Raw genomic sequence first — 23,787 nt, 5'->3', positions numbered from 1 at the left:
ATTTCAACACGTTTAAAAAGCAGAGTCCTACACGTTTCAAAGCCGTTTTTTAGGCAGTGTGAATGGCTCTATTTCTATGGCTTGAAATGTGTCCCTTAGGGGTTAAACAGGTTGAATGTGTGAATGGTATTAAATGCTTTTTAAAACGGTTTTCACCTGCAATGTGAAAGGTCTTAAGGTTCAGACCCGTTTTAAAGTCCCATTTAAGAATACAGGGTCAATACCCGTTTCTGCAATGTGAAAGCAGTATAAGCATATGACATAGAGGTAATACTTTGTATACATGTGACCCGGAGGGTCACTTTGTGCACAATTTATTTTTATTATCAGTTTCTTATATAGTGCAGCATATTCCATAGCGCTTTACAAAGGAGATAGTGATACAACAATCAGGTTATTTACAGACAGTCAAAAGGTAGGAGGGCCCTGCTCGCAAGCTTACAATCTATAGGTGCGACATTGGGGCCTTGATAAAATGTATGCATGACATCGATAGGTTTCCCTGCATGTGTGTGACTTTTGGGTGGGTGTCGCTGTGTATTTTACATCTTTCAATAAACCACTTTTATCACTGTTTATTATTCTTGTTATAGCTGAATATATGTACAGTAGACAATAAATATATTGGGTCAGATGTATTAACCCTTTGGCTGGTTTCACACACTCCGGCTCCTGCCGGACGGTGAAATCCCGCACGGCCAGGGAGCCGTGCCGCACACATTAGTTGTGAATGGACACTATTGTGTCCATTCACACGGGACGGCTACAGCCCGGCCGCACGGTTTTAGCCGGATCCCGCCACTGGAAGGGACGGCTGCCGGGCTGTGGCCATCCCCTCTATCATAATCTACTGCGTGCTGCACGGCTTCCTGACCGTGCCGGGTTTTCGCCGTCCGGCAGGAGCTGGAGTGTGTGAAACCAGCCTTTGAGTGTCAAGTGAATTTGTCGAAATTGCCAGGCAAACATTTTTATTTCTCATAATAATGTTTACCTTTTTTATATAGGAAATATGGTACTTGTGTATTATCACGGCACCCATCGCATTGCTTACCATAAGGTAATTGTATACCATTGTATATGGCATACAATGGCATACATATATGGCATACAATGAGATGAGATACGATTTTAAATTGTATAAGCACACTAATGGGTGCTTTCAATGTTAATTGGCCCCTCTATAAGATTTTTAATTGTATAAGCACCCTAATGGGTGCTTACAATGTTAAATGTACCCCCACTATCAACGCCAACCCGGCGTGGTGAGCGCAGCAGTACGCGTCCTCCGACCTTTTCATACCCCCACTATCAATGTTGGCGTGGAGATGATTTTATATAGTGTGGTGAGCCACCGAGCCCGAAGCGTGGCGAGCGCAGCGTAATACATGTAAAGTAAAACGCGGCCCCTCGCGGGGCTAGCCACGCTTCGGGCTCGGTGGCTCGCTGTGCTCGCCACACTATAAAATCAACTCCACGCCGACATGGATAGTGGGGGTATGAAAAGGTCGGAGGACGCGTACCGCTGGGCTCGCCACGCTTCGGGTTGGCGTTGATAGTGGGGGTGCATTTAACATTGTAAGCACCCATTAGGGTGCTTATACAATTAAAAATCTTATAGGGGGGCCAATTAACATTGAAAGCACCCATTAGTGTGCTTATACAATTTAAAATCATATCTCATCTCATTGTATGCCATATACAAAGGTATACAATTTTAAATTGTATAAGATGCCATAAGATGGAAATAGTGGGCGCCGTGCTAGGAAACAAGTACCGGAAATATAATAATTTTTTATTTTTTACAACATTTTTTTAACATTTTAATTTATATAACAAATTCGAGCAACGCTGGCATTTTTAGCCGATAATTTGCATATGTCTCACAGAGCTGTAAGCATTTTTAGTGGATATTTTGCACATCTCACAGATGTTAGCACTCAAAGGGTTAAAACAGAAATTTGCTGAAAAGTTAATTCCTTTTGCCCATATGCGATTAGTATCGATGAGATGGGTGGCAAGATATACCAGAAGTTGGCTGGTACTGTACATCCAGCCCACTAAAACATACAAAGTACATTCAGAGACACAGTAGATGTAGCAGGGAATGTAATTGAAAATACATGTTAAGCTTTTGACCTGCTTTATTACTTATAGATAAATAAATCTAAGTAATAATACCAAATCCAAAAGCACTTTTCTGAGAAACACAAGTTAAGCATTCGTTCTGGGCATGACACTGGCTTTAAACATGTATTTGAATACAAACGCTAGTATAGATGCTTTTTTAGATACCAACTTTGAATAACTGAAACCACCAGAAGATGAATTTGTTTTCTATGCTAGTGGAAGATGCATTATGACCACAAGCCACAAGTGGCAAGAATGTTGAAAAAATATGAGGCATTCCTTTATACAGGGTGATGCGTACTGAGCGATATGTCACTGCCCCTGTTCTCAATAAAGAGAACATGGGTGATGACTAGATGTTTCAAGCATGCTTGAATTATTTAGCCTGGCGATAATGACGCTTGGAGCTGCGCATTGCTATAGGGAATGCACACAGCGATATGTGCTTAATTTCTATGTGATCTAGTCAGACCACTTAAAAATGGGGCTTAAATTGCCCTGTCTGTATGCCCCATTAGTCTACAGATTTCTTTCCCAATATACTGCTGTGATGTGCTACATAGAAAGTCCTTAAAAGAAGCAAATGCAGTAATTTCATTAATAGAATCGCTAATAGTGACTGTAGGGTTCTCATTGTGATATCTTCACAATTGTTATATCATGCCCATTAGTTTGCACCTTGAAACACAGTATAACTAATAAATATAACATAACCTTGTTTTCCGTAATTACTATATATATAATCTCAGCATATCTCGTGGCACTTTGCCTATTGTTTATAGGCAAAACTGTGATCTAGCAGGACAGTGCAAGCATTGGCTTTTACTGAGGGTGATAGCAAGGTGTGAGACCGTGCATCGTCATCGCTGCAGGGCATACACACGTTACGATCAGTGCTCTATTTCTAAGCAATCCAGTTAGATTGCTTAGACTTGGGGCTAAAATCAACCAGTGTGTATAACCATCTGACTTCAGGCCACATTCCGAAATGTAAAGTAATTGTGTGTCTGTTACAAACCATGTTGCATAATAGCTTATGTGCATGTGCAGGATTCCTTTGAGAACGGCTTTGTTGACTTGCATAGTCGCCGGGCCAGGGACGTGTGGTGGTGGTGGGTGCGGTTATCACCCATGGGAACGACCAGTGTTTTATGGGTGTTCCCATGGGAATGCGGGCGGTACGAGTTGTTGCCGGGGTGGGCGCCGCTGACCCTGTCTTTGTCCCAGCACATGCAAATACATGTCAGTTACCACTGACTTTTATTTGTGAGCCCAGGAGAAATCATACGATGGTCGTCGAGGGAGGGGGGGAAGGGGTAATTGAAAAAGCAGGTATTGTACATAATAATGGCCCAATACATTTGTGTTGCCATTTCTGAGATGGCTGTCTGATTCTGCTGGTCAACCGTCATGGCCAATCCATCATGGTATTGGAGAATGAAATATCTTAAAAATGCCTTATTTGCTGATCCGGCATTGGGATTTGTAGACTTGTTTAATGTTTGGGAATCCCTGACCCTAGCTGCCAGGAGTTTGGGACTTTGTTACATGTAGTAAAATCACACATTCACAAAAAAATCAGGGTTGATTGGTTTGAACCACCTTGTTTTAAACCAAATCGGTTTAAAAAACAAACAAAAAAGCCCCAATCCAACAAACTTTGTGTGTTTTTTATTTTTATTTTTTATTATGGTCTGCCTACTGGCACGGTCCTGTGACTTCTTGCCTATTATACAAGAAAAACTGTTTTTAAAATGTTTAATGCCAGTGGCATGCCCAATGCTAATGATTAACTCCTTGTGTGTGTGTGTGTGTGTGTGTGTGTGTGTGTTTTGAAAAGTTCTTTTGCATTTTCCATTTTGTATTGCTATCTAGAGTTATTTAATTCTTAATAAGTAAGACTAAAAATGCTCAACATTAACTTTTTGCTTTTATTTTTAAATTCATCTATCCCTGAGTGTATTGTGGATGTAATTATATTTTTAAGTCCATCCATGCATTCAGTTGTAATAGGGATAATCTGTAAAAAATAGTTTTATTGAAACATGTAACCTAAATCAAAGTCTAATAAAATTATTAGAAAGCATTACAACTTTGTAAATAAAAAATTCTAATACATGATTTTTTATTTATTTTATTTTTTTATAAAAAACAATTTTTTCCAGCTCTGTATAAAATAAGCCAAAAACCAACTAGAACATAGCAAGGATGGGAAATATTTTTCTGGGCAATACCTTTTTTTTTCTGTCAAAATGTGCATTTATAATAACTGCACATGAAAATTGATTTATGTATTTTAATAATAAACAAAGTACTAACCATGTTTCTACTGTTTACAGCCATATGCAACAGTCCAGGGACAGCTCAATGTTTTCCACATCTGTGGACAAGGCAGGGAATGAGCGGCCTGTTGATGTGGTATGTGCCCTTACCTTGAATATGTTTGATTATTTATTTATTATTATTTATTTAACAGTTTCTTATATAGCACATACATATTCTGCAGCTCTTTACAGAGAATATATGAACAGTCACATCAGTCCCTGCTCCAGTGGAGCTTACAATCTATATTCCTTACCACATGTAATACACATACAGACATTATAGGGTTAATTTTGTTAGGAGCCAAATAACCTACCAGTATATTTTTGGAATGTGGGGGGAAACCGGAGTACCCGGAAGAAACCCACACAAGTACGGTTAGAATATAAAAACTCTACACAGTTAGGGCCATAGTGGGAATCAAACCCATGACCTCAGTGCGGTGAGGCAGTAATGCTATCCATTACACATCCGTACTGCCCTAATGATGATTTGATGATTAAAACCATATCCGGAGAGTACTCCAGATACAAGCGGGACTCCACCTAAGTATTATTGCTTTGGCCAATCCTATTTTCATTCCCTATATTTTATATAGTGCACTGTTAAATTGATTTGAATTCATATAATTTATCTTTTTAAGATACATTTTATATTTATACCTAATGAGACAATATGCTTCAATAAATTTTAAACAATTTTGTAATACCCAATTGATCTATTAATTTAATTTATTTTCATACATTCTCAGCGCTCCACCCCTTTCTCCCTTATTTTTTTTTCTATACCTATTTGTGGGAATTGACCTTCCTTCTGTGTGAGCTGCTTAGCATTACACCCCATTTCTGGTGCCTACTCTTTACCTTTGGTAAATACCCTCTTCTTTTTTCTGTACTGAAGATTGGATGTAGTGTCTTGCAGTACAGACTTATTGGGTTTGATTCCCACTATGGGGGTTATTCAAATATTCAATTAAGTATTTGACTACGCTAGCTGCGTAACACTGACTACGCTAACTACGTATGCTCCGGCTAGCCACGAACGGGCGGGAACATGACGCTGATACTGACAGGGACGGCTGACTGACTATGCTAACTAAATAAGCTCCGGCTAGTCTCGAACGGGCTGGAACACGATGCTGATACTGACAGGGACGCTGCCTGCCACAATCCCTGAATAATTGAATTTGCCCCTCAATATGATCTCTCAGGTGACTTTACCTCTCTGCTGTATGTAAGAAGTATTCTGTTTTATTTTCAGTCTGTTATCATTCCTACATATAATGCTGAGGCCTGGCTGGATGAATGTTTGAACTCTGTTTTCCAACAAGACTTTGAGGGTTTGCTAGAGGTGTCCATCTACAATGATGGTAGCACGGTAACTATTTTCTTTTTTGTTTAGTTTTATGGTACATTCATAATTTAAGCTAGGTCAAAAACTTGTGGTATTATATATTTCTGAGATGACACAACCACAATTAAGTACACAATGTTGAGATGGACACTTTGTTTACCCAGCCAATATTGAAGCAAATGCAGCCCATTCATTCAATACTAAATATGACATAACTAAGCACATACTGGTTACCTCAGTGACACAACTACAACACATAGCCTACAATAAAAGGGGGCAGTCAAGTGCAAAGCGATTTTCTGTTTGTAATTACCAACATATCTGGTTGTGATGTATTTCAATAGACGTTCGCTCCCCCCCCCCCCCTTCATCATCATAGCAGTTTGCAGGGATGGGCTCCTTTCGGGGCCCATGTCTCTGCTTCTGCAGGGAGATAAATCCTTACGATAGAATCATTTAGTGCAATGCGATCTAACATTTATTGTAAAGGAATCTGGGTTATTACACTTGCATCTCTTTTTTTTTTGCTGTAGTAGAACTACAAGTCCTAGCATCGATCAGAAAGCTCTTATTTTATATAGCAAGATGAGACTAGATGCATACAGAGGTAGCCAAGCTTATCTTTGCTGCGCCAATCACCACATGCGACTCCCGTGGGGATTGGCGCGATCCTGTCGCTATGTGAGTTCATCTAATTTGCTCCCAAGGCTCATAGAATTGCATAGAGCGGCGACCTCGCAGTGTTGTTTTTATGCACTGTGGGACGCAGATCACTGCAACAATAAGTGTGGTTAAAACACGTGATGTGCATTTATTCATGTCATTGATTTTTCATTATAGCAGATAGACAGCCTTTGTATGATCAGACTTTAAACAGAGGCATAGTACTTGGGTTTGTCTGGAAATTTGGTTTTACCACAACTGAAGACTCACAGAGTGATCACTTTGCCTTAAATGTGCTTCTCTTTGTGCACTGTGCAGGATGGTTCTAATCGTGTTGTACAGCGATGGAAGTCAAAGTTTGAGGAAGGAGGTATCCAAGTAATCATGGGAGGTCACAAGTCTCCCCAGCCTCATGGAGGTAACTGACCAATATTACCATGTATTTTCTAGACCTAGCTCTTTAAGTTTTCTATAAGCTTGACATACAGTACATATTACTTACCAGCCTGTCAAAATGATGGCACAACATAACAGCGGTGTAGCACTTCAATTGCTCTGTCAGGTGCCATCTAGTGATTAGTGCCGCACTAGAACTTGAATTCCCCCAATAGAGGTGAGGAGCATTGTTAGTCTTTTATTAAATAGAATATATATATATTTTACAGTTTATTCTCTTTTTAAACATATATACATTGTAAGAATATCGAATTTGTATTAGTAAGAATTATAGGAGAATAGAAATAAGACGAGGTGTTCTGTTTTGGATGCCAAATGAAACAATATGGCAGAACATTAATTGTAGCTATATCTAGCATTCCTTGTGGCAATTAAGTGTTTTAGGCACCACTGTAATTAATGAACACCCAACAGGCAACCAGTAATTTATTACGCTTGTCATGCTAAAATAGTTTTAAATCCTTGTTAGGGTCCCGGTACATGACATTTTCACACATTTCTTTTTGAACCCACTGGACAGCCATGGGGGAAACAATTGAATCACCATACATACTATGTATTTTTAGTGTTGTCATAGGGAGACATTTACTAAGATGGGCAAGCAATCAGAATCCACTACTTCTTTATTTAGCATCTTCTAGAATATAATAGATAGTATCTGATTGGTTATGCATAGCTAAATCCCATGTGAAATAGAACTCCAAATATAATTCAACTATAATCCCACATGCTAAACAAATCAGACCAAAACTGTTGGTCCAACTAGTTGGGAAAAATCGAACCTGAATGTGTTGGCTGAAATATTGTTACCACGATACACATCAGAATGATGTCATGAAGGTTAGAATGATTCCTCATTACATTGCACCACATGCAATATCGTCCAATTGGCACTTCAGCATGACTGACCAGACAATATTGCAGTTGATCAAATAAAAAAACAAAAAAATAGAAGTAGGCAGACACTGTTCACCACCTTCTGTGAAATCACAAGTTGGAGAGAAATTGACTGGCTGACTGGTCTGATGAAAAAGTTGGTTAGGTGTATGGGGCAATATTAAGTTGGACAGACAAGGTGGTAGAGACAGATAAGTTGGAAGAAAGCTGGTCTGATATATGGCCAGCAGTAGATGGTAAATAGAGATCGAAGCTCATGGCCCTTCACAACTGTACTTTTTAGAGATGGGTCGTTCATGAGCAAGGTAATTATTTTGAATGGCTCACTTAAAAGAGAGAGTGAGTCATTGTTCCCAAAAAGGTGAATGGTCATTCTATTATTTCAGTTTAGTTTTCATACAATGCCGCATTTGCCTGAGCACAGCAATGGCACACATGGTAGCTTAGAGTAAAGCTGGCCATACATCTACAGATCGATTGTCAGATTGGGCTGGTTGGAACTAAAAACCTGGTAATGGATAAGAGCAAATGACAGTTGACCATTTGCTTTGAAAAGCTGGAAAACTGCCCAAAACTGTCATAATCGATCTGTAGCTGTATGGCCACCTTAACTGCGGAGCTGAACTACAGTCAGTCAGTACACAGAGTGCAATCCACGCCATATCTGTGCTCAGCACTGCCACCTGTGGCAGCTGAGCTGTACTAACTCAGTCCAGAGAGTATTGCATTCGAGGCGGAGCTGCTAAGTGCTGCATCACAACAGGGGCAGGGCTGCTGCAGAACAATCTGAAAGCACCACAGGTCCCAGCAGAGGATTTCATGCTGCTACTCACTATCGGACAAGTCGGTCCGGCTGGAGGCATATGGGATCTTATCGGTGTTCTGCTGACTGTTCTGAGATTAATGTATGAAAGTCACTTTACATTACTAGAATCAATTGAAATGTAAATAAAATCACTCAAACCGTAAATAAGCAGGGATTTTCCCAAAGTGAGCCAGTGAGTCGCCCAAAAAGAACCAAATCTTTTCACTGAGCACTCGCGTAATCCCTGCTCTCTTTAGTGAGTCACTTTGCCCATCTCTAGTACTTTTGTCTCTTGATCTGTACTAAACTGTAAGCTCCACTTTTTTAAATTCATTATTTTAAACTTTCACAGCTTTTTGGAACACCGTTGTACAATGGCAGTTGCTTCCCTATTGGTTTGTTGTGGCCAGATCTCACCTAATTCCCTCCTGAGGCTGACATAGGCAACTTTTGCTATAAAAACAAAAAATTGCCCATTTACTGTTAATAAAAAATAATACAGCTAGCATGTGTTATGTAGCTTAGTTAAAAGCTATTGACATTGAAATAATTATCTTACCACTGTACAGAAATCTGATTGTAGTACTTAAGCTGGATACACACTGGACCATGTGTACCCACCGACATCTAGTGTGACAAATGATGGGGGCAGTCGTGGGCCATTCTGCGGACGCGCATGGTTTACAACATAGTGTGTACACACTGGATTACATTCTCATTTTGTCACTCCGACTCTGCTAAATCATTTTTAATGTTTTCCGTTGTGCACCCAGATTAGATCTAATATGTTTGATTCTAGCTTCCTTTATATTATGAGAGAGAACTTTTTATTTCCATTACACCCTGGTATAGTACAGAAATATAGTGTTATAAATACATGACTGAATTGCACAGACCATAAAGCTGAAGAAATCCATTTTTAAAATGTTGCACAAGTCCATCTACAAGCAATTAAAGTCATCTGGAGGAAGCCACCCCTTTTAATTTGACTTTAGTGATCATCCTATTGATTATTATATTGCAGCCCTCACACAACTTCTGATGCTTTCCATATGCTCTGGGTCGTGCCTGCGTGTGCAATGTTAGCTTTGCTTAATAGCAGATCCCTACATTCTTTTTTGGTAACTCAGCCTACCAAATGTGGATTTATGTTTATTTGAAATAAAAATATGTGTAAAGGAGTTGCTCTGTAAAATATGGAGTCACTCCCTCATTCCAGTGGTGTGGAATGTTTAATATCAGATGGAACTCACATTTCTAGGCCTATAACCATAGCAACCAATTTCCCTTCATTTCGGAGATCCACAATGAATGCAAATCCCTTGGCACAAATACACAAGCCGCTTATGCTCCCGCAAACCAATATTGAGATGAATATATCACCCCTGCAAGTCTGATACACACATATTCCATAGTTTTTAAATGACAGAAATGATCTGAATTTAGAACTAGTATGTCAGATACAGCTGTTGTGCACACTCCAGCCAGGAGCTGCCAGATGTGGTAAAAAGGAAATTAGTTTGTTGCTAATACAAATATTATTGCAGTGATGGTAACTTAGGAGCAACTTTTTTGTGTGTTTTGAAAGCATGTCAGATTTTGTTATGTTTTTTTGTTTGTTTGGCATTATTGTCCGGCCTGCTCGGCCGCGTGCTTGAGATTTATGGTTTAAATATTGTAAGAGAATCTGAAAGTTTGCTGAAAATTGGAGTAACATTTCTATGGGCTCAGCATTCTGTATTAACATACTGTCTATCTGTATGTTATAGAGTGTGTGTGTGTGTGTGTGTATGTGTACGTGTGTGTGTGATAGATATAAATATATATCACACACACACACACATAGCCCCTGCCATCCTTTACCGGGGCTCGACAGACCCTCCCCACTGCCGAGCGCCGACGGACAAAGCGTCTCACACGCACGCGCGTCCCAGTCTCTTGGGGACGCTGCGTCTCCATGCCCATCTCCGCTTCAGGAAGATGGGGAGGGTTAGGGGGACGCTCGGTGCGGCGGGGCCCGGAGGCAGGCTCCGTTGCCAGGGGGCGTGCGAGCGTCTCGTGCGCGCGCACCCCCTGGCAGGGGATGGCGGGGCTGGTGTTAGAAACAATCTTAAGTGCAAATTCAGATTTTATTTTTTTCCTGAGTGCTTTTATAACTGGATTGGTAATATGCAGAGTTGGTAGGTCAGTGATTCTTGATATGGGTTGTTTCTGTAGCTGGTGACATTGTTGGTAAGTTGTCAAAAAGTTTTATCTGTAGCTAGAGAAATATTTGCCAGGGGTTAATGCCAGCTAAAGACAGCCTTGGCAGGTAAGAAGAGTTTGAGCTGATGACTCTTGGTTTCAACGTTTCAGAGGCATACACTACTGTTGAAAAGTTTGTGGTCGCTTAGAAATGTCCTTGTTTTTGAAAGAAAAGCACAGTTTTTTTTCAATGAAGATAACATTAATAAATACATTGTTAATGTGGTAGATGACTATAAGATAGACTGTCGAGTTTCACAGGAACGTTCTCTTTTTCTGGTAATTTTGAGAGTATTTGATATGGTAAGTGAAGATAAACTGGTATGTTGGGGTTATTACTAGTTTTTGACTGTAATAGCCCTTTTCCCTCTGCAAGCCGGGTTGCACCCGGGACTTTGTACCTGGCTACAACCTGGGTGCGACTCGGCTTGCAAACCCATTCACACTAAAGTCCCCACCCGGCATAATGCCGGGCAGGTGACGTCATCGGGAGGTGGGGTCGAGGCACTGGGAGATGAAAGCATCTCCCATTGCCGGCTTTTGCACTGTAGTGAACAGGACCCGGGTCGCATTGACCCCGGTTTCCCGTTTACACTACACAGTGACCCAGTTTGAACCCGTGTTCAACCCTGGTCGCTACCTGGGTAGAAATTGCCGGGTCTCACGACCTGGGTTATTTCTACAGGGAGCGTTTCCACCTGCCTAAAATCCCAGGTTTTGCGCGCTCCCGTGCAAAATCCCGGGATATTTAGGCTAGTGGAAAAGGGGTATTAATCCCTTCCTAGAGACCACCTGAGTTGTTTGGAAGAAGATGAACTTATGAATCTTGGAAAAAGTTTACTGATTTGTAAGTACCAAGCCATGATAACACATTGCCTACTTTGTCCAAGAAGGCTGGTATAAATTAAAGATGAGACAGATCCTCAAATCATTATCTTTTATTTATGTACCAGAAGCAGATCACACAGCTTTGCAAAGGATGTCTCACACTGGTCTCTTCCCAATTGGAGCTTACAATTGATATTAACTGCCATACAAAAACACACACTTGGCCCATATTTGACAGGAGCCAATTAACCCTTTAGTAGGTTTTTTGACTGTTAGTAGAAATGTAAATATTTTAGGCCATTTGCCAAGTTACTTAAATGTTATCAAAGTAACATTTTAATTTGTACCTTTGCCATGTTACTTTGTTTGGCTGTAATATTTTGTGATACAAACACATATCTCCTTAACACCAAAAAAAAAGTTATTTTATAAAATGTACTCATATAGTCAGTAAGATTCTGATTTCTACTATCCTACTCCAAAGCAAAGGGCTGATGAACAAACCTTCTCAAAATAAATTCCTACGAATATAGCAAATCTCAAATGTTCATGCAGCGTCACATGATTTTAATCATTCTTAAAATAATTAAATTGTTTTGAGAAAGTCAAGCCGCCCTTGTTCTTTTATCTAAGTTTTTTTCTAGAAGACCAAGCTTTATAATTATGTGATGACCCAGGGTCACTACTGCTATTCCTCATTAGTTCCAAGACAAAATATGATGAGTGAATATAATTTAGAATAAAGCTACAACATTCTCTAGGACTATAATTTTCTGTCTGGCCAACATTGCAAGGGAAAGATGTATAAAAAAATGATGTATTTGGCTGCCTTGTAGAGATATTACATGGATGCCAAGAACTGTAAATCTGAAACGTAAAACCAGTCCAGAATACTTTATATCAGTTTCTTGGAGATAATATTCAGAAAATGCCAAGAGAATTGAAAACAATAGCAATACTGGATCTCATATTTTCCCTAATTAATTTGTTAAATATGTGTGCACCTTTCTTGGAAATATGTATAGGTCAGGCTTAGGGCAGGGGGCCTCTGCTAATATTTGTTAAATAACAACTTTAGAATTGGACAAAGAAGCACAGATTAGCTTTGTTATTCTGTAAAGTTATTCACAGGTTTTAAATGGCCTATAATGCACTTTGCAGTTCACTTCAGCTTTATAGTTTTACTAGTAAGCCCGCTCGAAGCAAATTCTTCGAAAGCTGGTAAAGTAGTCAATGTGAGAGAGAGAGAAAGATGTAGTTTCACTTGCTGCCAACAGATGGCAGTGTTTTGGTGGCACACAGACACTTATTGCATGCACATTTATATACATTTAGCTTCATAGGGAAAACTTACTTTTATCCATCTGTAGTCAATCACATGTGACTGGGATGTAGACAGGAGATGACTTGTGAATCCGATGGACAAAATCTAGACCGACCTTGACCGTAAGAACTGGGGTTAGAGATGGGCATTAGGTGGACGTTCGGGTTAGGCTGTAGGGAGGGAAAGGGAGAGTCAAGGTTAGGATTCGGGAAGGGTCCCATAGGGGTAGCCATAGGGTAAAATACTTACCAGTGTCCGATGAAATCATGAACAGCTGTAATTTCATACCCAACCTGTTGGCTATTTCTTTAGTCCCATGCCACGTTACGCATCACCTTTATCCCACAACTGTTGAATCAAATTGTGGGTGTGAAAAAAAGGTTTTTCTACATTTCCCACCAGCTAGAACTGATGCAGTATGGATGATGTAAGCAATGCTGCCTCAGAGCACTGAGGTCATGGCTTCTGTTCCCACCATGTCCATAACTATGTGGCATTTGTATATTCTCCCAGTGCTTTTGTTTTCCTCCCAATTTCTCTGGGTTTCCTCCAACAATCCCAAAAAATAATGTGGTAGGTTGATTGGCTCCTGACAAAAAGTAACACTAGTGTCAGGACATATTTACATGTGTTTAGGGAAGAATATATGGGACAACTTTCTTATCTGTCATCAAGTTCTGTGTTTCTATGTATATGTTTCTAACCCATGACTATAAGTGCACTACTATGGTGGGGCCAAAGGCTTTCTCCCCTTGTCAGTTAGGATATCAATATACTGGATGGATGGTTGGAAGTCCGCAAGGCCAGATTAAAGGTTCAATGGGGCAGATGTATTAAGCCTGGAGAAGAGATAAACTGGAGATAAAGTGGAGATAACTTGGAAGAGTTAATGCACCAGCCAATCAGCTGTGTTTGAAATATGACAGTTGGGATCTGATTGGCTGGTGCGTTATCTCCTTCCACTTTATCTCCAGTTTATCTCTTCACCAGGCTTAATACATCTGCCCCAATGTGTCCTATGCTAATACAGAAGTGGCCGCCCCCCCATTTTTTTTGCTGCCCCCCAGGACCCTGGAAGTCCGGGTTAGTCCTGTTCTGTAAATGTGGAAAAATATAATAATGCCATTTTGTCATTTCAGAACTTTTATGGATTTTAATCTTTTTTTTTTTTAAATAAATATTGCATTTTAGTTTACATTTTGTGCTTGGTCCGTAGTTAATTATTTTGTAGTTGAAAAAAGAAAACACCAATCCAACAAGACCAACCTATTAATAATGGTTGGTTATATAATACACAGACTTTTTTTAGTACTTTACAAAGAATATTTTAGTCATTCACATCAGTACATGCCCAATAGAGCTTACCGTCTATGTTCCTTTTCATATACACTTGTAGGTTAATTTGCTACTGACAAAAGTATTTTTGGAGGGTGGGAGGAAACCGAAGCACCTGGAGGTGGCCAATGCAAGCACAGGGAGAAGATACAAACTTCAAACAGTTATGGTGCAGATACATGGTGCGATATGTGCTAGGTGTGTTTTGTACTAGATCGCATCTATAAGGTGTGCCCAAATGAAAACAAGACTACAGTTGTATGTAAAGAATATTTTAATCAAAGTATATTTAATTTCAGTTTGTGTGTGACATTACAACTACACATAATTGACATTGATGCACTGATTCCAGCGAATCGAAGGGAGAGGAAAGCTTCAGTGTAGAAGCTACAGGGTTGCTGACGGATCCAGTCTTCCATGGCGTCCTGCACCTCCTTGTCACAGGTGAACCGTTGACCTTTCAGTGATTTTTTTTTATGGAAATTATGCGAGTCACATGGGGAGATATCGGGGCTGTATGGAGGATGTTTCAGGACCTTCTGTGCATAGAAATGGGAAAACTGCTCTTTGCGCTAATCTGGAGGAATCCATCATGCATCTGATGGTGCAAAACAAGTTTCCAGGAATGAGGAAATCGAAGCGAAGCCATTCACTACACATGCGCAACTGGAAAAACGCCACAACATCTATCGTCATACACCTTAACCCACTGCAATTAGATACAACGCTGCTACAGCAAAAGTCTCCTTTTCATTTGGGCACACCTTATAGTTCAACTCACACGAGATATGCTACAACAGCCTGCGATTTGATGCAATCTAGTCCCCGCTAACTGAATCCACTAAACAGGGAGTTAAAATTGGACCCCCCCTCTAAAAATTTGTGGTGCTTTGTGTCCAGAGATGCTATTATACATACTACTGTAATGCATGTTAATTTGCGGAAACTTGCTGCCATTCTCATCTGACCTCTCTCATTACCGAGGCATGTTCACCCACAGAGCTGACATTCACTGGATGCCTTTTTACTTTGGGCAACATTCTCTGTAAGATCTAGAGATGGTTGTGTGAAAATCCCTGCATATCAATAGTTTTTAAGACACTGGGCCTTATTCTGGTTGGAGCGGCCGGGCCGTACGCGCACGTCCCGGGGTTTTTAATGATCTGCGCATGCGTACATTCGCTAATGCGCAGGCGCGAACACTCCACAACGCTTACGGACGGGTCTCTACGTGCGAAAAAACCTGTACGCGAGTGTACGGGCATTGGGGGCGGCATAGGGGCGTGATGAGGGGAGCGGCCGAAATAATGAGGGAAAATGGGCGTAAATATGGGCGTACACGGGGGTGTGCACCAAAAATGAGCGGTGCTACTACCGCACGATCGACTAAAGCACCGTTCATTTCGGACACAAAACAGGCGGCCGCCAACCGCCATCTCAAACCACCCCTACAGATACCGCATGCCAGCGTGCGCCTGAGTTTGCTAATTAACGCTGATTCCTACTCAAACACATACACCTGAATGTAATAAGCAATGCTGCAGTCTATTAAGTCCAAACCATGATTTCACTACCTGCAAGCCACACACAGCACTCAAACACATTGGAAGCTTATCTTTCTATACTTCTCGACATTTAAAGGTTTGTTTAATTTAAGGTAAGAATCTTTTGAAGACCTGCTTATATATATGCTAAGGTAGGTATTTGTTAAACAGTTATACACATTCACTACGTGCTTTCATAGACTTTACACAGTAGCACACTCAATCGACACAAGTCGACATGTGTCGACGTGTTCACTCTAATACAAACATAGGTTTTGTATTTATGATACAATAACATAAACCACATCTAACACCTACAAAGGATGTTTCAGCAATGTTTTAATCCCATGGCCACTATTTTGCACATTAATTTATTCAATCAATTAATTAATTTTCATAATTATAGTTGAAAGGCAACATTTGCAGGTCCATATATATGAAGGGTATGTCAGCGTACACGGACGTACGCTCACTCTCACGAGCGGTGACATAAGCTGACTTTTCTATTGAAAACAATAGGGACCCGTCCGTGCAAGCTGGCGTACGCTCAGATAGCCGCAAGAAGGCGGTGGGAAGACGGACGAGAGACGTCCGTAAACGGCGGCGTACGCTCAGTTGTACGCCAGTTGTCGGAGTGTAAGGGCTGGCCCGTCCGTGTACGTTGGCGTATGCTCATTAGTACGCCACTCCCCTTCTAAGTTGTTTATGCCCGTACGTATGCGGCAGAGTTGTGGGTGGACTTAACCCCAACGGCCGCGTGCGGCTAGCGTACGTTAATTGCGAACGTACGCACGTTTGGCCGCACCGATCAGAATAACCTCCACTGACACCATTCCAACACTAGCAACCATTCTTAGATCAAAAGTAATTTAGGTCACATTTATTCCTCATTCTGGCATTAGGTATGGAAAAACAAATGAACCTATTTACCATGTCTGTATGCTTTTATGCATTTATCTGCTGCCACATGATTGGCTTACTAAATATTTACACAATTAAGCTGGTTTGCCTTATAATATGGCCACTGGTTTTTGGTAAAAAAATAAGGTGCCTTATCTTATCTTATATTTTGGGTGCAAAATTTACTTGCATGTTGCAAAACAAATCAATTTTTACACTGCATAGTACATTTGGGGTAGGCCACAGATTCAGTACTATCATTTTGTTCCCCAGCAGCTACATATTTCATCCTTATACTAAGTCACTTTTGTCAGTGGTTCACAAAGAATTTTTTTTCGAATTATGGCACCCTAGAGCAGTGGTTCTCAACCTTGGTCCTCAAGTACCCGCAACAGTTCATGGTTTCCAGGTCTCTACACAGAATCGCAAGTAAAATATTTAGTGTCAGTAAATTAGGAGTACACATGTGCACCTGCCGAGTAACTTGGAAAACCTGAACTGTTGGGGGTACCAAGATTGAGAACCACTGCCCTAGAGTATCAGAATTGGGTACTTGTTTCCTAGCACGGCCACAAAGATCATGATCGTGGGCATTGTGAGGAAAAATCGGGGGCATCGCGGCCATCGCATGCACTAAAAAATCGGGTGCGATGGCCGCGACGCGATGCCCGCGATTTCCCCATAGGGAACAATGTTAAATGCCTCAATTTAGCCGCGATGCCCCCGATTTCCCATAGGAAACAATGTTGAATGGGTCAATTTACCCAAATCATCATAGGGAACAATGGTAAATGGCCCAGAAACCCCCCAAAACACCCCTGAACAGTGAAATGTCCCCCCAAAAGTATTTTACGCCACCCCACGATCAACGTGAACCCGAAGCGTGGTGGCGGTACGCGTCCTCCGACCTTTTCATACCCCCACTATCCACGTCGGCTTGGAGTTGAGAATAGAATAGTGTGGCGAGCGCAGCGAGCCACCGAGCCCGAAGCGTGGCGAGCGGACGCGGATACCTGTGAAGCCCGCGAAGGGAAGCGTTTACCTGTGAAGGTATCCGCGTCCCCTCGCGGAGCTCGCTGCGCTCGCCACGCTTCGGGCTCGGTGGCTCGCTGCGCTCGCCACACTATTCTATTCTCAACTCCACGCCGACGTGGATAGTGGGGGTATGAAAAGGTCGGAGGACGCGTACCGCTGCGCTCGCCACGCTTCGGGTTCACGTTGATCGTGGGGTGGCGTAAAATACTTTTGGGGGGACATTTCACTGTTCAGGGGTGTTTTGGGGGGTTTCTGGGCCATTTACCATTGTTCCCTATGATGATTTGGGTAAATTGACCCATTTAACATTGTTTCCTATGGGAAATCGGGGGCATCGCGGCTAAATTGAGGCATTTAACATTGTTCCCTGTGGGGAAATCGCGGGCATCGCGTCTGGACCATTTAAGCCTTTTTTAGCCGCATACGACGCGACCGACCCGATTTTGACTGTTTTCAATGCATTTCAATGGGAAAATCGGGGGCATCGCGTCGGTCGCGTCGTATACCACTAAAAATGACACCCGATGCCCGCAATTGTGGCCGTGCTAGGAAACAAGTACCCAGAATTGTTTTCACTGCAGCCCTAAGATAAGTTTATTTTTAAGATTTTTATTTTTTTATTTGGCAGCCAAAAGCACTGCTTTTGCCTATCCTATTGACCATAAATAATTTGCATTGTTCATGGACCACCAACCTGATGCACCCCCTGAAAGTGTCCCAAGGCACCCCAGGGTACAACGGCGCACAGTTTGGAAAACCATTGCTTTATTTATTTCCCCAAGCACGAAGGGGGAAATTCAATTTCTGGTGAATCCCTTAGCCCGGTTGAATCTACATGACAATAGCCACTCTGTGTGGCAGCCTGAACCCATAGGGTAATGAGTACTGTACTTCTGTGAGAATCTGGCATTACCAGCATTTTGTTGACAAAGAAACGGTCATTTGCATCCTTTGCCAGCAGTTGAATTCCCCCCTAAAGTCTCCTTTACTGGGGGAGTGCAAATACAAAACCCTGCTTGTACTTCTATGGTGATTTTCGTAAGTTGCCTTCTCAATGACGTTGGCAAACAGACATCTGTCATATCCAGGACAATCATAGTAATGGAAATCTGGGAAGAGCTCCAAAGCATTTTAAAGGGAGAAAGATGGCTAGAAAGTAATGGACACCCCTTAGTTCAAAGAAAGGAAAGAATATGACCAAGTGACTTGCATGTTACATTTGCCAATAGTAAGCTTGCAGTGCAAAGGAAATAATGTTATAATGACCACCAACTTCTTTAAATATCATCTTTTTATGGTAGGATTCAGAAACCTTTCCATATATATGTGCATACTACTTGTCTTTTATGCCCTTAAGTCAAGTCGTCACACTCTATCAGTTTATGTTACCAATGTACTGCATCAGTCCATTGCTGTAACCTCTGTTTTAGTGTGATTGTGACACACCCTGCAGGCAGAGGGATCACACCATGACAATTTTCTCTTCATGTGATCTGATTTGTGGCTTCGTACCTTAAACATTTGAATCATGTGAAATGTCACAAGAGGGAAGAAATGTGTTTTTGGAAATATGTATTACTATAAAGCTACTTAACCCTTCACAAGCCCGGCTATATCCGTTTCAGAATCTCTGTGCCTGAAGTGTCCCATGCACAAAAAGGTCTGTGTCGCTGTTTTACAGTATGTTTCCTTTACCTTGAAAATACAGTAACCACTTTTTTTTTTTAGTGGGTGCTTGTGTCATTTGAAACATTATTTAAAAATTCTAATACCCACCGCTGCCCGTCCTGTTGAACACCTGCTAGCGCTCAGTACCCGCAACCCACCCGCTGCAGCACCAGCACCCACTGCTCGCCCTGCTTCTCCTCACCGTCTGCTGCAACTCCCGGGTTTTACATGTGAAAAATCGCATGCAAAAAATGGCACATCAAGTGCCAAATCATATGTGAGCCTCCCAGAGAGCTGCTGGGTGGCTCAAAGGAGAATTGGGTCTGACTTGTCCTTAGGACAATATACAGTGTCCAGTATTGAGTACCTCTGTGGATTTCCATGCTATGCAGAGGTAGGCATATTTTTTGGTACAGCTGGTTGGAGCAATGCATTTCTTTCTTTTAAACAAACCATCTCCTACTCCATACTCTGTACATCGGCACCTAGCTCTCTTTCAGCCACCCTGATGTTTGTTTCCATTTTATGATGGCTTATAGGGCAATGTTTATATTCCACGTACTTATAGTGTATTGTCTTGTACTATAAGTTACCATTTTCTTGTTTTGCTCATTTGTTTATATACTTTGTTAGGTGCTGTGGAACCCTTGTGGCACTATTAAAGGCTAACTTATCATTTACACTCTCCTTACTTCTACTTAATATCCTGATACAGTATGTTGTTTATTTGTACTATGATCCCCTCAGTGTAAAGGGTTATGTAATAGAGAAAATTAAGAGTAAACATTAGATATAATAAAGCCAATTATTTAATGTCTTTTTTTTTTAATCGGTGATATGTATTTTTGTGTATAAAACATTTTGATGATTTCTTAACTGTAATTTGAAATATTTAGAGTTATTCAAAATTTTTGTTCACTTTTTCTAGAAAAGCATGAGTTGTAATTTGTATTGTTTTTCCAGTTGTCTCCTTTCCCCTGAGTTTTTGCAAGATTTTCACTAGTTAAAGAGAATTTACAGTGTCACAGAAACTGGCTATATGCATTTCGACTAACAGTCCAATTGTTTACGGGAGTTCTAAAGAATTCATGTGTGTGGGTGACCATGTGTCTAATACAGTTAAGTGTTGATAATTTGTATGATAATAATGTTATCCAATATGATTTAGTTTGAAGTTAACTGATATATTTTACTAAACAGCAGGTTTCCTAAGGCCCTTGTTATCAGCAGCTTGGACCACTGAATTCAAAATGGGAATAGGCTTGTTTCGCATATATTACTATGCTTTTTTTACATTCACTGGCTAATGCCTTGTACGCAGTCGATGGCTCTACGATGTCTAGATCGACCACGCTTAGTTAAATGCATCTAGTTATATGGCTAAAGATAGTCCACCACGTCTAGATTGACAGTAACAGAAGTTAGATGCAAGCGTTAGGTTATAATAGTGTGGCATGCCATGAGAGGGGCCACTGTGCACTTATACAGTGTCCACGTTGACCTATGTCGACATAGCCACCCAAAAAAAGGTACAAACTCATGTTGACCATGCTCCCATCAATCTCTTGCGTCTAACTTTCGTTACTGTAGATCTAGACCTGGTTGACTATCTTCAACTAAATAGGCGACAGCGTTGATTGGCTATACCATAACCCTACAAGAATGGCACATTTGAAAATATGGTGTTCAGTAAATAAACCCCGACCGTGTATTGTAGTGATTACATAAAATCAAGTAACTTCCAAATTTCATACAACTGTCCTACATCAAAAAGGAGGCTTGGTATGTGGAAGTGACACATCCAAGCCCTTGAAATGGCACGTCACTCGCGTGGCAGATCTCCGGTCACATGATGGATTACCCAATGAGTAATACAGGCTGAAAGGAGGCTTGATACACAGACAGGATAGAAAATGAGGCTTTGTATGTGGAAGTGCCGCATCCAAGTCCACAAAATGGCAATTATCCAGCCTATTTAAAGCGGGGCAGTATGGCATCCTGCCTGACATTCTCTAAGGAAGCCGCTAATCCATAGCGGCAGAGAAACGCAGAAAGAGATTTGACTTCTGGTACCAGTTATTCATTCCTGCAGCGACCATCACCTGGGCGGACCCTGATGAGGCTGTGGAGTGCTCACCAAGCTGGGAGACGCTTGTAAAATCAAAACTTGTCCCTGCGGGGCCACTTTTTCCTACTACCCAACTACTGTTGGATAAGTGGTAAATAATACTGGATTTTACTATCAAACTTTTTATCATAACATCTTGCTGACTGATCAGATCTGTATCTGGACAATTATCCACTAACCCATCCATTTATTTCATCCAATGGAGCTTATTGCATGCACTAACTAACCAACCTAATAGTGCTATATGGATTCCATCTAACACAAATAATTGTTATATGTGACTGATCTACTAACAGTACTACAGCGACCTCTGAATGAGATTGTTTTTATTTTGTGTTTTAAATGTTTGTTTTATACTTTATGCCTATTTATGTCTATTTTTGCATAACATTTTGTTTTCTATTTTAGCACAGTTTGTTTCCTCTGTATTGTCCTACATTATGTTTTTCCGGCAAATGTCTTGTGTGTGTGTATTGTGTAAGGCCCATACACACAAGAAGATCATTTTTCCAATCTGGCTGGTTGAAATGAAAATCTGGAAAGTTTTGGAAAAAAAATTACAATGAACCGTTTGCTCCCAAAAGCTGGAAAATGGTTAAAAACAGTAAATGGATTTTACTAATTCGTCTGAATGACTATTTTTGTTTTTTCATTCCAACCAGCTAGATTGGAAAGATAATCTACTAGCCTAGTGTATATGGGCCTTTAGTGTAAAGCAGCCTGTGTTATTTGATGAACAATCAGATTGCAAAGAATCATAGCCTTGTTTCTTCGCAGCATTAAAGTCATGGGATTGATTGCTACGATTTGTGCTGAGTTTGTATGTCGTCGCCTCCTGGTTTCCTTCTGGAGCTCTATTTCCTTCTAGTTGAAAAGCTGTGTGATTCACAAAATTTGGACTATAAGCTTCAAGTTATCCAGTCCACATCCAATATGTCGACGTGAACAAGGTCGGCATAGACAAAATGTAGACATGACCATTGTGGACACATGGCTTTTTGGGGGACTTTTCATACTTTACCATCCACTTGGACTCCTATTGGAAATAATAAAGTGTGCCGAGCACAGCGGTAGCGGAACTAGGGCATGCAGTACACTAATTTGATGAAATCTGCAAACTGACCAAAATAAACTGAAAAACATCTAAACTTTTTCCTTGTTGACTTTGCATATTGACTTATTAGTGTCTACCATAAACCATTGCCAAACTTCAAATGGGCATTTGATTTTTTGCAGTGTATTTATATAATAATAATAATACTACATTTATTTATGTAGCGCTCTTTCTCCAATAGGACTCAAGGTGCTTAACCGAATAAATGTAATAAACTACAGGAACAAAGAAGTACAGAAAAGCTTTTAATAAACAATACTTAAAGGAATTAAGGAAATGCTTGAGTAAACAGGAAAGCCTTGAGTCTGTTTTTGAAGGATTCTAGAGTGGTGACCTCTGGAACTGTGCGGGGAAGGGAGTGCTGTATAGTCAGAGCCGCATGGCTAAAAGCTCGACCCCCAGATGAATTGGTTTACGGTCACTAGGGCGATATGAGAAAGGTTGACATGGCTTTAGGTCAACAGGGTCTTAAGGTCAACACATGCATTAGGTCGACAATGGGAAGGTCAACATGAGAAAGATTGACACTGATTTTTCAAGTTGTTTTTTTGGGAGCCATCCACTAGGGCGTGGAGGGAGAATATAAAAGTGTGCCGAGCGCAGCGGTGCACCTTTTCGGTGTCCATGTCAACTGTGTTGACATTTGGGACAAAAACCCTGTGAAAAACCCATGTTGACCTTTTGACTTTATGACCATGTCGACATAAAGCCTTGTCGACCTTTTGAAGGTGTCAACATTCAGTGGTTGACCCAATGTATGTCGATCTTTGTTGGGTGGACCCAATGAGCCATACCCCCAATGGGAGATTCTAGGTAATGCTAGAACTCCTTCATCTACAGATCGCAGTTATCGGGTGGGACAGTATGGGATCAGAAGCTGATTCAGGTACTTTGTAGGGCTTTGAAACTCCGTAAGGTAATCCTGAAAATGATTCGCCAGTGAAGGGAATAGAGAAAAAGAGTTATGTGGCTAGAATGGGTCTGGTTGTTTAACAGCCTGGCAGCTGTGTTTTGTATAGTGTTTATATAGATTTCCCTGTGGAA

At 40.9% G+C, this 23,787-nt stretch overlaps 1 protein-coding gene across 3 annotated transcripts in view; it reads left to right on the top strand.

Annotated features, from left to right (window-relative positions):
• QTGAL (queuosine-tRNA galactosyltransferase) overlaps window positions 1–23,787 on the top strand; it is a 369,929-nt gene that overhangs the window by 1,912 nt on the left and 344,230 nt on the right. For all 3 annotated transcript variants that reach the window (XM_083148363.1, XM_083148361.1, XM_083148364.1), the window contains exons 2-4: window positions 4,467–4,545; window positions 5,710–5,826; window positions 6,784–6,883. In XM_083148363.1, the coding sequence (XP_083004489.1) occupies window positions 4,471–4,545; window positions 5,710–5,826; window positions 6,784–6,883 (292 nt within the window). In that variant the 5' untranslated portion in view covers window positions 4,467–4,470. The remainder of the gene's footprint in view (window positions 1–4,466; window positions 4,546–5,709; window positions 5,827–6,783; window positions 6,884–23,787) is intronic.

This window comes from Crinia signifera, chromosome 6 (assembly GCF_055691185.1).
Source record: "Crinia signifera chromosome 6, ASM5569118v1, whole genome shotgun sequence".
NCBI lineage: Eukaryota > Metazoa > Chordata > Amphibia > Anura > Myobatrachidae > Crinia > Crinia signifera.
The sequence above is the reverse complement of the archived record's forward strand: the minus strand, read 5'-3'. Positions and strand labels throughout refer to the sequence as shown.